We start from the raw sequence: 17,095 nt of genomic DNA on the forward strand, positions 1-17,095 counted from the left end.
CAAAAGAGCACAAAAACAAATATGGGGATGATGGTTGGTTGGATGGGCTATTTCCAGATTTGCCGTGTACAGCTGCAGCGATCAGTAAGCTTTTCTGACAGCTGACGCTTAAAGTTAGTGAGGGAGATAAGTCTCCAACTTCAGTGATTTTTGCAATTTGTTCCAGTCATTGGCAGCAAAGAACTGGAAGGAAAAGCGGCCAAAGGAGGTGTTGGCTTTGGGGATGACCGGTGAAATATACTGTACCTGCTGGAGTGTGTGCTACGAGTGGGTGTTGCTATGGTGACCAGTGAGCTGAGATAAGGTGAAGCTTTACCTAGCAAAGACTTATAGACGACCTGGAGTGGGTTTGGCGACGAATATGTAGCGAGGACCAGCCAACGAGAGCATACAGGTCGCAGTGGTGGGTAGTATATGGGGCTTTGGTGACAAAAAGGATGGCACTGTGATAGACTGCATTCAATTCGCTTTGTGTTCCCACTCACTCATACACACAGACCGCCAGCGTATACAGTAGCATAGCATGCCTAAATATTGTGCAGTGTGTAGTGAAAGTACACAAAGTTTTCACATTTTGCTGCCTTAAAAAAATAGCGTTTTAATTTTCCAAATTTAAGGCAACAAAATGCTGATAATTTCACGAGGCACTGTTAACACGTATTTAGGTAGTTGACTTTGCTCTCTGTCTCTTAACAATTCTCTGTAATCATTGTGATTTGAACCACCGCGGCTTTGGCTGTGGAAGTATAGCTGACATTGTATTTTGCCCTCTCTCTCTCCACTCCACAGCTTAACAGGATAAACGGTCCTCCCTCCCCCCAGCCCACTCCCAGCAGCTCAGGCCGCGTAGCCGCGGTATGTCCGTACATCCAGGTGCCCGTCCCAGGCAGACAAGAGGTGGGCTATGCTCTGCCCCCAGACCCCGTCAAACCACCGTTTGTCCCTGGGACGGGCACCATCAGCCATGGTCGCTCCAAATCAGGTCAGTCCCTGTGCCACACTGCAGCTTTACCTACTTTATCAGTCTCAGACAACTTACTGTCAGACTATATCTGTTTATTTGGGACACCTTGGTTTATCTGATCTGGACAGTCCTGAGATTGCTCTGGCATAGCTTGTAACTTCTCTGAAATTACAGATCTAAATTAGTTCGATTTTTTTCTGATTTTTTTAAAACATTTTTTTTTAAATCTGGCTCAGCGTTCTCTAACTTCCTGTCCTTTCTATTTTGTCATGTCTGTCTGTGGACCTCTTCTTCTCCTGCCCTTATTCGTATCGTCTGTTCTGTCGGTGTTGTTGATTTTGTGGTGCCACGCTGTGCGTGGTTTCGGGCTCAGCAGAGGAGGAAGGGTGCGGTGTGAGGAAGCCCTTCGTCCAATGGAAGGTCTCAGATTTAGACATCATAGTGGACCCCGTGGAGATGAGAGAGGTGCCCCGGTCCCCCTCAGGGGCCTGCAGTGCCGACACAGTCTGGAGCCAGGGGCTAGGGCAGCAGAAGCAGAGGGGCCTAAGTAACAGGGCTCAATATCAACAACATAAATGTAGATAGTTCTGCATTTGCATGTATAACATAGTTACAACTTTTACCTAAAACCAATACCACAGCCTTCCCTTATTTTATACATATTAAATATATTTATAACATTAAATATACACATTGAGTGGGGTCTTCGTAACAAGGCCTCAGTAACAGTAACATACTATAATAAAATAAACATTGCAAGTTTTTTATTAGTCGTATGTACACGATACACATGGTAAACACCATCCAACAAAATGCTTACTTGCAGGTTCCTATATCAACAACATAGCATAGGATAACAGCTACCTAAAACTAATGCCACGCCCTTGTCATCCCTCCTTATATAAAATATGTACAGGTTGAAATCATGATGTAACTATTGTGTTCATCTTCAGTAGGCCTATGTGAGGTTCCATTTCTTTTGGACCTCGAAAATATATTTATTTACAGTACTAGTCAAAAGTATGGACACACCTACACATTCCAAGAGTATTAGACATCCAAACTGTGAAATAATGGCATATGGCATCATGTAGTAACCAAAAAGTGTTAAACAAATTAAAATGTATTTCAGATGATTGATTCTTCAAAGTAGCCACCCTTTTCCTTAATGACAGCTTTACACACTCGTGGCATTCTCTCTACCAGCTTCACCTGGAATTCTTTTCCAACAGTCTTGAAGGAGTTCCCACATATGCTGAGCACTTGTTGGCTGCTTTTCCTTCACTCATCCCAAACCATCACAATTGGGTTGAGGTCGGGTGATTGTGGAGGCCAGGTCATCTGATGCAGCCCTCCATCACTCCCCTTCCTTTTTGGTCAAATAGCCCTTACACGGCCTGGAGGTGTGTTGGGTCATTGTCCTGTTAAAAAGCAAATGATAGTCCCACTAAGCGCAAATCAGATGGGATGTGGTAGACATGCTGGTTAAGTGTGCCTTGAATTCTAAATAAATCACAGACAGTGTCACAAGCAATGCACCATCACACCACCTCCTCCATGCTTCATGGTGGGAACCACACATGCAGAGATCATCCGTTCACCTACTCTAAATCTCACAAAGACACTGCGGTTGGACCCAAAAATCTCAAATTTGGACTCATCAGACCAAAGGACAGATTTCCACCGGTATAATGTCCATTGCTCTTGCTTCTTGTCCATTGTGCGTGCTTCTAATAAAAATTAAGAAAACCCCTTGAATGAGTAGGTGTGTCCAAACTTTTGACTGGTACTTTATATTGGAATGAATTGTCATTGTGTGCCCAGAATACCACTGTCAGTATGAGCAGCCTCAATTGAATAAGGGGAAATGGTTAGGTAACATGGTTTATTTGTATGGACAAAAATGGACATATGACATTAGAGAAGGGGTTACTGCAGCATTGTTCTCCACCTCTTTGAATGTAACAAGCCAAACATGTCTCACAAATAGAACTCAGGTACAGTAGAGAGTGAAATGAGGGGTTGTCTTTGATGGACTTGAGCTGTGCCCCAAATGGCACCCTGTTCCATATACAGTACCAGTCAAAAGTTTGGAATCATCTACTCATTCCAGGGTTTTTATTTATTTTTACAATTTTTACATTGTGAAATAACAAATATGGAATCATGTAGTAACCAAAAAAGTGTTAAAAAAATATATTTTATTTTTGAGATTCTTCAAAGTAGCCACCCTTTGCCTTGGACAGCTTTGCACACTCTTGGCATTCTCTTAACCAGATTCATGACGTAATCACCAGTAATGCATTTCAATTGAACCAAGATGGCATAGCAGTTGGACGTATGTTTGTCTTGTCCCATGTAAATAGTCGTTTTCCTCTTGTTTTTTTGGTATATATTTTAATCTCACTTTCCTTCTACGGACTGAATATATAAATTGCTGCATCCTGCCTCACCCAATGTGGTACGGATCTGCTATTTTTATACTTTAGAACCAGAACCCCATCAGCAGCTAACTAGCTAGTAGTCAGTTAGCCACTGCTAGCGGTCTTCACTGTTAACTCGGACACCAGCCAGCTTCCGCTCGGTCAATACCTGCCAGTCTGCACAGAGCGATATCAACCCAGAGCATATCGGACTGCTTTTTCTCTACCACATCTCCGGATTCTCTGGACCATTACACCGGATCATCGTAGCTAGCTAGCAACAACCTGAGTGGCTACTGCTGGCTAACACCTCTGTCCCAAAGCAAGCACCAGTTAGCCTTGAGCTAGCCTCGAGCTAGGCCCATCTCCCAGCTAGCCAAAGAGGTTTACCAGCTCATTTTTGCGCTACAATACCTCTTTAGCCAATTGGCTTGGACCCTTTATTGCTGACACGGAGCCCTGCCGATCCATCAACACTGGTCTGCTGACTTAATTGTCCGAGGAGGTTTCAACAGGCTTTTCTGTTGCGACGTTGCTGAAGACCCATCTGCTAGCCCTGGCTTGCTAGCTTTCTGAATCGCCTTATCTCCAGCTTGCCTAGTATAGTAGAGACTACCGAACGTCTCCTTGACTCACCAATTGCTGCTCATTGGACCCTATGATCACTCGGCTACACATGCCTCTCCCTAATGTCAATATGCCTTGTCTGCCTTGCTGTTTATGTTAGTTATTATTGTTTTATTTCACTGTAGAGCCCCCAGCCCCGCCCAACATGCCTTAGATAGCTCTTTTGTCCCACACGCCGCACATTCGGAGACCTCACCTGGCTTAACTGGTGCCTCCAGAGACACAACCGCTCTCATCGTCACTCAATGCCTAGGTTTACCTCCACTGTACTCACATCCTACCATACCTTGTCTGTACACTATGCCCTGAATCAATTCTATCACGCCCAGAAATCTGCTCCTTTTATTCTCTGTTCCCAACGCACTAGACGACCAGTTCTTATAGCCTTTAGCCATACCCTTATCCTTTATTTTGTGTTATTGACTCTAAGTTTGTTTATCCCATGTGTAACTCTGTGTTGTTGTTTCCGTCACACTGCTTTGCTTTATCTTGGCCAGGTCGCAGTTGTAAATGAGAACTTGTTCTCAACTGGCCTACCTGGATAAATAAAGGTGAAATAAAAAAATTAACAGGTGTGCCTTGTTAAGTTAATTTCTGGAATTTCTTTCTTTAATGCATTCGAGTCAATCAGTTGTGCTGTGACAAGGTAGGGTTGGTATACAGAAGATGCTCTATTTGGTAAAAGATCAAGTCCATATTATGGCAGCTCAAATAAGCAAAGAGAAATTACTTTCCATCATTACTTTAAGACTGAGGTGCAGTTAATCCAGAAAATGTCAAGAACTTTGAAAGTTCCTTCAAGTGCTGCCGCAAAAACAATCAAGTGCTATGATGAAACTGGCTCTCATGAGGACCATCACAGGAAAGGAATGCCCAGTTACCTCTGCTGCAGAGGATAAATTCATTAGAATAACTGCACCTCAGATTGCAGCCCAAATAAATGCTTCACAGAGTAAAAGTATCAGACTCATCTCAACATCAACTGTTCAGGGGAGACTGTGTGAATCAGGCCTTCATGGTCGAATTGCTGCAAACAAACCACTACTAAAGGACACCAATAAGAAGAGACTTGCTTGGACCAAGAAACACAAGGAATGGACATTAGACCGGAGAAAATCTGTCCTTTGGTCTCCTGGTCAGTCCAAATGTGAGATTTTTTGTTCCAACCGCCATGTCTTTGTGAGACGCAGAGTAGGTGATGCTCTCCACATGTGTGGTTCCCACTGTGAAGCATGGAGGAAGAGGTGTGATAGTGTGGGGATGCTTTGCTGGTGACACTGTCAGTGATTTATTTAGAATTCAAGGCACACTTAACCAACATGGCTACCACAGCATTCTGCAACGATACGCCATCCCATCTGGTTTGCGCTTATCATTTGTTTTTCAACAGGACAATGACCCAACACACCTCCAGGCTGTGTAAGGGCTATTTGACCAAGAAGGAGAGTGAAGGAGTGAAGGACAAGCAGCCAACAAGTGCTCAGAATATGTGGGAACTCCTTCAAAACTGTTGGAAAAGCATTCCAGGTGAAGCTGGTTGAGAGAATACCAAGAGTGTGCAAAGCTGTCATCAAAGCAAAGGGTGGCTACTTTGAAGAAAAAAGAAAAAAAGATATATATATATAACACTTGTTTGGTTACTTCATGATTCTATGTGTGTTATTTCATAGTTTTGATGTCTTCGCTATTATTTGACAATGTAGAAAATAGTAAAATGAAGAAAAGCTCTTGAATGAGTCGGTGTGTCCAAACGTTTGACTGGTACTGTCTAAGCTCTACTTTTCACCAGAGCCCTATTTCAGATCCAGCCTTAGATCGTGTAGTCCTTCTAGAAGTACCTTTTAAATAGTGCTGGGCAGTTGTAATGTTTGAAAGGGAGAGTAGTCAAGGATTAGTTGGCGCAGACACTGCAAAAGGTTTAATAGGAAGTCTGGCAGACAGACAGGGAAAAGTTTACCTCCAGACAGACTGTGTCTCAGAGAGAGAGAGAGAGAGAGAGAGTGATAGACACTCTAATCTCTTTAACCCGATCAGAATCGGGGACCAAAATACACCCAGCACATACACCTTGTATTAGACCTGACCCTGTGTCCCTCAGGTCAGTCTGTAGGTATGGAGGGCAAGCTGGTCCTGTATTGTATCAGTCTGTAGGTATGGAGGGCAAGCTGTTCCTGTATTGTGTCAGTCTAGGGATGGAGGGCAAGCTGTTCCTGTATTGTGTCAGTCTGTAGGTATGGAAGGCACAAGGCAAAGAGAGCAAAGTGATCTAGAAATTGAAACGTATTAGCTACAGGGACTAGTTCTTCAAATAGACAGTGTGTTGTGTGTGTGTGTAACTATACTTTCCGTTGCTCATTTGGACTAGCATCAACATTCCGTTGATCATTTCTCGAGACAACTAGAATATCACAGCTCATCTTTCTTAACCGTTATCCTGGAACACATACTATCTAACTGCTGTCTTCTTTTACCACTTTCTCTGTCTTTCTCACCCTATCCCTCTCTCTCTCTCTCTCTCTCTGTGTACCCCTCCTGTAGCCAATGAAGCAGTGTGGTCCACCCTTAGTAAAAGTGTCTCCTCGATGCAACATTCAGATTGGAGAAACACCAGCCCAGACCAGGTGAGATCCCTGCTCCACCTCCCACTACTTACTATCATCATCTCCTCTCTCATCTGCAAGGATATTAAATAAATAATCATTAAAAGCAATTCCTGGTTGGTTTTCTACACCATATTGGTTTCACAGACCCAGTATTTTTTATATCAATACAGACAGAGAGGACACAAGTAGAAGCCACTTAACATTATTGAGATGCAGCCATTCACTTTTGGCTCTTTCACACACTCCTTGGACTCTCCTTCCTACTGTCCTATAATGAATCTAACTGGTTCATGGTGTTTCCCTCCACAGAGCCTTGACTTCAATAAGCTACCAGGAGGATCCGTGTCCAAACCACTACCCATCTATGGGACCTACCCTGCACCTACTGGCCACCCGTCTATAGTCTGCTCTACCAGCTCCCTGACCAGGTCTGCCCCTGCCACTTTAGCCTGGCAGCGTTCAGCCCCAGCACCTCCTGGTTACTCCTCCCAGCAGATCCAGCAGCGTATCTCTGTCCCCCCGAGCCCCACACCCCAGTCAGGCCTGGGAGAGGGGGAGAGTCCTGACCCCCTGCCGGCTGTGGCTGTGAGACCCTACGTTCCAGACCGGTCCTCCTCCAGGCCTCAGTCCCCCAGGAAGGGCCCTGCCACTATGAACTCCTCCTCCATCTACCACATGTATCTGCAGCAGCCTGCAGCGGCCAAGAGCTACCCAGCAGGAGGCAGGTCTGCTGTCAAAGCAGGTAAACGCCTCAATCGATGGACATTATATTTTTTAAAGAGTCAGTCAGACCTGGGTTCTAATAGTATTTGATTTCCTTCAAATAATTAAGCTTCACTTAATAATATAATATAATATATCCCATTTAGCAGACGCTTTTGTCCAAAGCGACTTAATTGAGCATGCCTTGCACAGTGGGACCAATGTAATAGTTCCAAAAGTGCAAAGACACTCCAGGGAGTCTCAATCAAACTCTCAAAGTATTTAAAGAAAACAAATAGTATTTCAACCCCGGCCTGATTCAGATAATGCTTGACTTTCCTGTTGGGTCTCAATCTGTATGGTCCTATATTAATATCTCAATCTCCTTTTGTTCATAGTGTATGGGAAACCCGTGCTTCCCTCTAGCACCTCTCCCTCCCCTGTGCCCTTCCAGCATGGGACCCTGTCCCCAGGAGGAGAGAGTGGAGAGGACATGGTGGACAGGGAAGGGGACACCACAGAGGGTAGACTCCTACCCCCTCCCAGTGTGGAGAACATCCCGCGGCCACTAAGCCCCACCAAGCTGACCCCCGTGGCCCACTCCCCGCTGCGCTACCAGAGCGACGCCGACCTAGAGGTCCTGCGCCGGCGGCTGACCAACGCACCGCGCCCGCTGAAGAAACGCAGCTCCATCACAGAGCCAGAGGGCCCCACCGGACCCAACATCCAGAAGCTCCTGTACCAGCGCTTCAACACCCTGGCCGGAGGCATGGAGGGCAGCAACAGCACCCCATTCTACCAGCCCGTCTTCATGGGTGGTGTCCTGGGATGTCCGGACATGGACAACATCAACACTTCTCATGGGAACCTGATCGGGACAGCTTCCCTGGTCGTCACTGCCGCAGACGGTACCAACTCAGACCATCGCCTGTCCTCTTCCATGTCCCCTTCCTCTGACTCCAATGAGAGGAGGACACTCCCACCCAGTGAGACAACTCCCCGCATGCCCACCCCCCAGCCCAGCTTGGAAGACAACAACAACCAACCTGGCACCAACTCCACTCCCAGGCCCATCCCCATCCCTGAGGCCTCGTCTCCCCAGCCGAAAGAAATCTCCCACCGGACTGTCACACCCCCGGCATTGTCTAAGGTCAACCTGCGGAGCCACAGCTCCATAATGCAACAGCATCCTTCCTTTTTGTGTGCCATAATGCATAGGGTCTAGAGATTCTTCTGGTCAGGTCACATGGTCTGCAAAAAATCTGACTTATGCTCGAGTTGCCATCTGAGTGGCAGACATTGCTTTCTTCGCAGGAAAAATTCCCTGCCCTAGTCATGACATTAGACCACAGGAGGCTGCTGGGGGGAAGACAGCTCATAATAATGACTGGAATGAAGTAAAGGGAATGGTATCAAACACATGGAAACCACTTGTTTGATGTGTTTGATAGCATTCCATTCATTCACTTCCAGCCATTACTGTGAGCCCGTCCTCCCCAATTAAGGTGCCACCAACACCTGTGCATTAGCCAGAGAGTAACTCCACTTTCTCTGTCTCAGCAGATCAAGAGGACTAACCTGAAGAAACCTGAGTCAGAGAGGACAGGCCACAGCCTGCGGGTCAAGTTCAACCCTCTTGCCCTGCTACTGGATGCCTCTCTGGAGGGAGAGTTTGACTTGGTGCAGCGGATCATCTATGAGGTAATCATAGGCTCTTCAATTCAAACTTTATTGTCGCAGAAGAGAAATTCCTTGTGTTGAGTCTTCTCATTTTACGTACCATTCTGTCAGCCTGTAAGAGATTTCAAACTGACTTCTAAATCAGCTGCTCTTTAAAAATGTTAATGGCTTTTGTGACTGTTTATATAAAAAGGGCTTTATCAATACATTTCTATTTGATTCATGAAATAAATGTGATTGATTGATCCTTTCCCCCGTGCAGGTTGAGAACCCCAGCACGGCCAATGACGAGGGCATCACCCCCCTTCACAATGCCGTATGTGCTGGACGTCACCACATCGTCAAGTTCCTGCTCGACTTTGGAGTTAACGTCAATGCTGCTGACAGCGATGGATGGTGAGGACGTACACTGTGACCATTTCTCATTGACCTTTTCTTTCTCTTCTCTCTTTCTCTTTGACCTGACCTTAGCTTTGGTCAGCTGCATTTAAAACGGTCAAGACTTCACAATGTCTCCATGAACGTCTCTCCTTTTGTGTCTGTCATGTGCTCAGGACCCCACTACACTGTGCGGCCTCCTGTAACAGTGTGCATCTCTGTAAGCTGCTGGTGGAGTCAGGGGCGGCCATCTTTGCCACCACCATCAGTGATGTGGAGACAGCGGCTGATAAGTGTGAGGAGATGGAGGACGGATACACACAGTGTTCCCAGTTCCTCTTCGGTGAGTGGTGTTGTATAGAGACATGCGGCTCCTGTCTACAAAACAACTAATAGCTCAAAGGAGAGCTATGGGCCATGTCCCCAAAACAACACTTATCCCTACACACTCGTGCTTGGATATGTAGAATTGGATCGATATAAGCTATATGTCGAAAGTACCATCTAATCTTTATGAAGGCAAGGCAAAGCATCGGCCTTATTGATGGTAACCATCCAATCCTTCACTAGCTGGTTGTGATACAGCCTGGAATTGAACCAGGGTCTTTAGTGACCCCTCTGGCACTGAGATGCAGTGCCTTAGACCGCTGTGCCACTGGAAGCCCCTGAGAACTGTGAAGTGACCCTCTTCCTCTCTGTCCATCCGCCAGGGCTGCAGGAGAAGCTGGGGGTGATGAATAAAGGGTCTGTGTATGCACTGTGGGACTATGAAGCACAGAGCTCAGATGAGCTGTCCTTCCACGAGGGAGACGCCATCACAACCCTGAGTCGCAGGGACCACGCTGAGACAGAGTGGTGGTGGGCCAGGCTACATGACAAGGAGGGCTACGTACCACGCAACCTGCTCGGGGTAAGGCCAGTCACCATGATGAATACAACTATGGTCTGAATCACTAGGAAGTTAATATCATAGAGATCCTATAATTTTGTTTATATGGTTAATGTGTTGTATATAATATAATATAGATTTCAAAAATCGTGTATGAAATTAGATGCTAATTAAATGTTAGTTGAATTGATGAGGATCCCAAATGACCGAAGCGGCATCTCAAAATATTTGGTAATAAATCCTAAATTGTGACATGGCACCCCCTGCTGTACCTGCCTGTAGAATTTCAAATTGCCATGATCAGAAAATACAATTAATAGTAACATTTTCTTCTTACAGTTGTATCCAAGGATCAAGCCTAGACAACGTTCTCTGGCATAGAGAAGACGGTGCACTATGCTGAGAACGCAGTGCACGTTGTTGTGCTCTGACTGGGCTCAGAGCTGGGTCTGACTGGATCTGCAGACAGTGGCTGTGCCTGGACAGTGCCCTCTCGTTGTGCCAGTCTGTGCCTCCCCAGAACAAAGGACAAGGGCCAGGGCATGGACAGAGGGGGCCATATCCGGACAGACAGACATGCATGGAATTGGTGGTCACTTACCTAAGAGGAAGTAGAGGCAGTATCCACGGCCCAGAGATCTGTCTACATTTTTTTTAAGGTCCCCCCCTTCCCTTCATTGGACCATGAAGCAATGAAGCTCATTGGATCAATGACTCCCACCACCCTGGCACCACCCCTCATTCAGAGAATACTCTGAGCAGAGCTTCCCTCTTTCCCTTCTCACTCAGTGTTTGTCTCCTGTGTGTCAGTCAGAGTTAGGCCAAAATGTGATGATCTCAGAAAAGGGAGCAGAGAACAGGGACAGTCATGAGTTATTGAATATGGGTTTTGCAGTAAGTGCTGTTTGAAGGCGATCAGAGTTCAAACCCTGGAGGTCATATCTTCAGGGTTCAGCTGAGGAAAGAAAGGAACAGGTTTTTACAAGATGAGAAAGGGAAGGAAAGTGACAGAAGGTGTAATTGAAAGACTTTGAAGGCCAGTTAAAACTACTAAAAGATGTGTGGAATGTTCTAAACAGTCATACAATGTTGGTGTTATTTATGCAAACCAAAACTGGTGTTCTGAAGGAATGAGTGGAAGATGTAATGCTGGGATGGGAAAGTGAAAGGGGCTGCATTCTCTTCTACAGATGCAATAACTATGAAGCTAACTATGGGTGTGAATTTGAACTAAACTCATCAAACACTCATAAGCCTACAGTATATAAATGCTTTATCACCTAGTTGGATCTCTCTTTGGAGTTTTTCATTTTGAGTTACATTTTAGCAGACGTTTGTACATTGTATTGTTTTCCCTATTTTTGTTTCAAGTTGGTTGTTGTCTTTTTAATACCCATCATGCAAAGTGATACACATTTTGATCACTGAGTATAGCCATACCACAGGAGGTTGGTGGCACCTTAATTGGGTGGGCTTGTGGTAATGGCTGGAGCGGAATAGTGGAATGGTATCAAATACAGCAAACATATGGTTTCCATGAGTTTGATGCCATTCCATTGGCTCTGTTCCAGCCATTATTATGAGAAGTTCTCCCCTCAGCTGCCTCCAATGAGCCATACAGTACTATCTTTGGTATAGCCTACCTGTTGACTGATGCTTTCTTGATCTATAGGTTGTGCATAACCATCAGTTCTATGGGATGGTTTATGTGACAAAACGAACGCCAAACAATATGCATAATGAAATGTAAATGTACACAATAAATAATGATTTCCCTTAAATGGGAATAAAACATGTTTTAACATATACTGAACAAAAATATGAACGCAACATGTAAAGTGTTGGTCCCATGTTTCATAAACTGAAATAAAAGATTCCAGAAATGTTCGATATGCACGAAAAGCTTATTTCTCTAAAATGTTGTGCACAGATTAGTTTACATCTCTGTTAGTTAGCATTTATCTTTTGCCAATATAACCCATCTACCTGACAGGTGTGGCATATTAAAAGGCTGATTAAACAGCATGATCTTTACACAGGTGCACCTTGTGCTAGGGACAATAAAATGCCACTCTAAAATGTACAGTTTTGTCACACAACACAATGCCACAGATGTCTCAAGTTTGAGGGAGCATGCAATTGGCATGCTGACTGCAGGAATGTCATTTTCTCTATGTCATTTTAGAAAATTTGGCAGTACATCCAACCAGCCTCACAACCTCAGCCCACGTATAACCACACCAGCCCAGGACCTCCACGTACAGCTTCTTCATCTGCAGGATTGATTGGCTGAGACCAGCTACCCTGACAGTTGATGAAAATTTGGGTTTGTACAACCAAAGAATTGCTGCACAAACTGTCAGAAACTGTCTCAAGGAGCTCATCTGCATGCTCCTCATCCTCACCAGGGTCTTGGTCTGACTGCAGTTTGGCGTCGTAACTGACTTCAGTGGGCAAATGCTCACCTTCGATGGCCATTGGCACGAGGGAGGAGTGTGCTCTTTACGGATGAATCCTGTACCAAGCAGATGGCAGACAGTGTGTATGGCGTCGTGTTGGCAAGCTGTTTGCTGATGTCAACGTTGTGAATAGAGTGCCTCATGGTGGCGTTATGGTATAGGCAGGCATAAGCTATGGACAATGAACACAATTGCATTTTATAGAGGGAAATTTGAATGCACAGCGATACCATGAGGAGATCCTGAGGCCCATTGTCGTGCCATTCATCCGCCGCCATCACCCGATGTTTCAGCATGATAATGCATGGCTCCGTGTCTCAAGGATCTGTACACAATTCCTGGAAGCTGAAAATGTCTCAGTTCTTCCATGGCCTGTATACTCACCAGACATGTCAACTGTTGATCATGTTTGGGATGTTCTGGATCGACGTGTACGACAGTGTGTTCCAGTTCCCGCCAATATCCATCAACTTCGCACAGCCATTGAAGAGGAGTGGGACAACATTGCACATGCCACAATCAACAGCCTGATCAACTCTATGTGAAGGAGATGTGTTGCGCTTCATGATCTTTGAAATTGTTGCATGTTGGGGTTATATCTTAGTTCAGTATAGAATGTTATACTTTACGGTTTGCAATGCTATGCGCAATGCTGACATTGGCTACAGTCTTCATACAGTCCACCAAACAAGAGTTAATAATTGATTTATGATCTATCCCACCTCTGGGCTAAACATTGACCAGTATCTACCTGACAGGTGCAGTTTTCTGTGAAGGTCAAGGAGCAATCATGTACTGAGAGCCGCAGTAAGTTATGGTTGTCACAAAGTTGCACCATTACAAAATGAATTGTAGCCTACTTCTTGCCTACTGTCTTTTCTGTGGACTGGGCACATAGGTGTGAAAATAAAACCCTGCATTTGCGCATGTACACTACCATTCAAGAGGAGATCAAAGACTTTCATAGTTGTTGACTAATCATCTATCAAGGGACTTGAGCCATCATGGCAAATCCAGAAGCCTTTCACATAAACAGTCTGTTTTTGGAGAGCATAGACATGTAAAAACAGGCGGGGACCACTGAGTATTTAAAATGGAAAGTTCCCAACCCTCTGGTTCATTCAACATCTGCGGTATTGAGCACGTGTCAAAAGGTAGGCATGTTCAAAAGGGTTGAAGTTAAGTTACCATAAATCATTTCACATCTATAGGCCTAATTGAATACACAGTTAGAATATTACTTTAGTAACATTTCAATGATTAGTGTTTCACACAAGTGATGGGTCTATATGAATCCACTTGAAACAGACTCCACATAAACCTTTAAATTACGCACATCATGGAATATGGGAAATGGATGCAGTTATAACTGGTTTGTTTACTATGGTTGAAAGACTTGTTCGACAGCACCTCCTAGTGTTGACCAGATAAGATGTGATACAATGCTGCCTTGAGTTCATGATGATACAGAGGACAGCCTTATAATTGACGACTGATTTACTTGTGGACATTGTAGACTATGCCTGTTACCCCATGTGTGTGTTGCCATTTTTGTTTCATTTTGCCTGTTCAGGTGTGGGAGGATGCTAATGATGAGGCCCTGCGTCTGACCCAGACTGATGGCCTGACCTATTGTATGTTCCACCCTTTGACCATCCTCTGCTCTGGTGAGAAGATATTTAAGTCAGACAAATCCTTAACTGAGCCTGTAGTAAAGGGCATGACTTCAAGAATGACTGACTTAGATCACAAATGATAAACTATATCTATGTTTTTCGGATGACTGCCTTGCCTGGTTCACCAATTACTTTACAGACAGAGTTCAGTGGGTCAAATCGGAGGGCATGCTGTCCGGTCCTCTGGCAGTCTCTATGGGGGTGCCACAGGGTTCAATTCTCGGGCCGACTCTTTTCTCTGTATATATCAATGATGTTGCTCTTGCTGCGGGCGATTCCCTGATCCACCTCTACGCAGACGACACCATTCTATATACTTTCGGCCCGTCATTGGACACTGTGCTATCTAACCTCCAAACGAGCTTCAATGCCATACAACACTCCTTCCGTGGCCTCCAACTGCTCTTATACGCTAGTAAAACCAAATGCATGCTTTTCAACCGATCGCTGCCTGCACCCGCTTGCCCGACTAGCATCACCACACTGGATGGTTCCGACCTTGAATATGTGGACACCTATAAGTACCTAGGTGTCTGGCTAGACTGCAAACTCTCCTTCCAGACCCATATCAAACATCTCCAATTGAAAATCAAATCAAGAGTCGGCTTTCTATTCCGTAACAAAGCCTCCTTCACTCACGCTGCCAAGCTTACCCTAGTAAAACTGACTATCCTACCGATCCTCGACTTCGGCGATGTCATCTACAAAATTGCTTCCAACACTCTTCTCAGCAAACTGGATGCAGTTTATCACAGTGCCATCCGTTTTGTCACTAAAGCACCTTATACTACCCACCACTGCGACTTGTATGCTCTAGTCGGCTGGCCCTCGCTACATATTCGTCGCAAGACCCACTGGCTCCAGGTCGTCTACAAGGCCATGCTAGGTAAAGCTCCGCCTTATCTCAGTTCACTGGTCACGATGGCAACACCCACCCGTAGCACGCGCTCCAGCAGGTGTATCTCACTGATCATCCCTAAAGCCAACACCTCATTCGGCCGCCTTTCGTTCCAGTACTCTGCTGCCTGTGACTGGAACGAATTGCAAAAATCGCTGAAGTTGGAGACCTTTATCTCCCTCACCAACTTCAAACATCAGCTATCTGAGCAGCTAACCGATCGCTGCAGCTGTACATAATCTATTGGTAAATAGCCCACCCATTTTCACCTACCTCATCCCCACAGTTTTTATTTATTTACTTTTCTGCTCTTTTGCACACCAATATCTACCTGTACATGATCATTTATCAATCCAGTGTTAATCTGCAATATTGTAATTATTCGCCTACCTCCTCATGCCTTTTGCACACATTGTATATAGACTCCCCTTTTTTTTCTACTGTGTTATTGACTTGTTAATTGTTTACTCCATGTGTAACTCTGTGTTGTCTGTTCACACTGCTATGCTTTATCTTGGCCAGGTCGCAGTTGTAAATGAGAACTTGTTCTCAACTAGCCTACCTGGTTAAATAAAGGTGAAATAAAAATAAAAAAAAATAAAAAATACTAGGTGTTTCGAGCCCTGAATGCTGATGGGCTGACAGCCGTGGTATATCAGACCATATACCACAGGTTTTTACTGCTCGAATTACGTTGGTAACCAGTTTATAATTGTAATAAGGCACCTCTGGGGTTTGTGATATATGGCCAATATGAAAAGGAGGTGGACTGGGGCAGTGTGCACTTCATCTGTGGAGACTGAGGGAGCAGACTGTTTTAACGCAGCAGTAAAGGATGCCAGGGTGGTCACCCTCCCTGACATCACCAGGTGAGAAGAGAACAGAGATTAAACAGAGATTTTCATTTAGCATTGTGTTGTATTCAAATCTATTCCATTCCATTCTAATGACCTGCAATGGTTGTATTGTCAGAGGCCAAGTGTCTGAGTGCGAAGATGGTGTGAAGGCAGGCCTTTGAGTGCAGTAAGGGGGGAAACGTGAACATCGTATCAGAGCTGGTCACTGAGCAGCAGGCTCTGCAAGCAGTGGAGACCTTCCTGGGTGAGCGTTGTACCAGCCGTCACTGTTCTGATCCCTATACTTTACTCTGATTTATATGAGGTATAGTTGTATTCTAAAAGAAACACAGCTACAGGTCACAAATAAATATTTTCTGTTTGTGTGTGTGTGTATACATGTGTGTGTGTGTCCAGACGAGGAGCGTGTGCTGGTGGAGCTGGCCTGCGGGGCTGCATTAGCAGCTGTGTACTGTGGGGTCATCCAGAGTCTGCAGGGTGAGGGCCGGCTGCCCGTTCCCCAAGCAGGGCCCCTGGTGATGATCGTCTGTGGAGGCAGCAGCGTCAATCAAGCACAGCTGGAACATCTCAGGAAGGTCCTCAATAGATGAACACAGAAAATGGAACCATAGAATTAGATAAACCTTAGAAGAACACAGTTTGGAAAACCATACAGTATTTAAAAGGCTATTGGACTCCCACCAGTTTATGGCTCCAGACTGTGTTATTGAAAGATTATGAGGATGGATTCTTAATAGTTTTTGATTACAGCTTTTTAACCCGTTGTATACATTTTCACAATGTTGACCAATACTGCCCCAAATTTCTCTGCTTTGTAATCTGTGCGAAATTTGGAAAATCTCTGACATCCTTTTATTCATGGAATGAAATTTGAAATATTAGCAGTAGTGCTTATAATTAGTGTACATTTGATGCAGCATTCAAATGCAGTTACTAGTT

General features: G+C 44.9%; 2 protein-coding genes across 5 annotated transcripts in view; both read left to right on the forward strand.

The window, feature by feature from the left end:
* The window catches only part of ppp1r13ba (protein phosphatase 1, regulatory subunit 13Ba), a 45,139-nt gene extending 32,991 nt beyond the window's left edge, over window positions 1-12,148 (forward strand). For 3 of the 4 annotated variants that reach the window (XM_064953454.1, XM_064953456.1, XM_064953457.1), the window contains 9 exons: window positions 790-982; window positions 6,553-6,635; window positions 6,927-7,359; window positions 7,718-8,469; window positions 8,880-9,020; window positions 9,262-9,395; window positions 9,554-9,720; window positions 10,088-10,287; window positions 10,606-12,148. In XM_064953454.1, the coding sequence (XP_064809526.1) occupies window positions 790-982; window positions 6,553-6,635; window positions 6,927-7,359; window positions 7,718-8,469; window positions 8,880-9,020; window positions 9,262-9,395; window positions 9,554-9,720; window positions 10,088-10,287; window positions 10,606-10,647 (2,145 nt within the window). In that variant the 3' untranslated portion in view covers window positions 10,648-12,148. The remainder of the gene's footprint in view (window positions 1-789; window positions 983-6,552; window positions 6,636-6,926; window positions 7,360-7,717; window positions 8,470-8,879; window positions 9,021-9,261; window positions 9,396-9,553; window positions 9,721-10,087; window positions 10,288-10,605) is intronic. The other variant, XM_064953455.1, reaches the window with a different exon arrangement.
* Window positions 11,149-16,746, forward strand: sdsl (serine dehydratase-like). The gene is given in 6 exon segments (XM_064955798.1): window positions 11,149-11,160; window positions 14,299-14,392; window positions 16,005-16,092; window positions 16,094-16,165; window positions 16,267-16,400; window positions 16,553-16,746. Coding segments are annotated over 6 exon segments (594 nt in total).
* Window positions 16,747-17,095: the final 349 nt, after the last annotated feature.

This window comes from Oncorhynchus masou, chromosome 32, assembly GCF_036934945.1.
Source record: "Oncorhynchus masou masou isolate Uvic2021 chromosome 32, UVic_Omas_1.1, whole genome shotgun sequence".
NCBI lineage: Eukaryota > Metazoa > Chordata > Actinopteri > Salmoniformes > Salmonidae > Oncorhynchus > Oncorhynchus masou.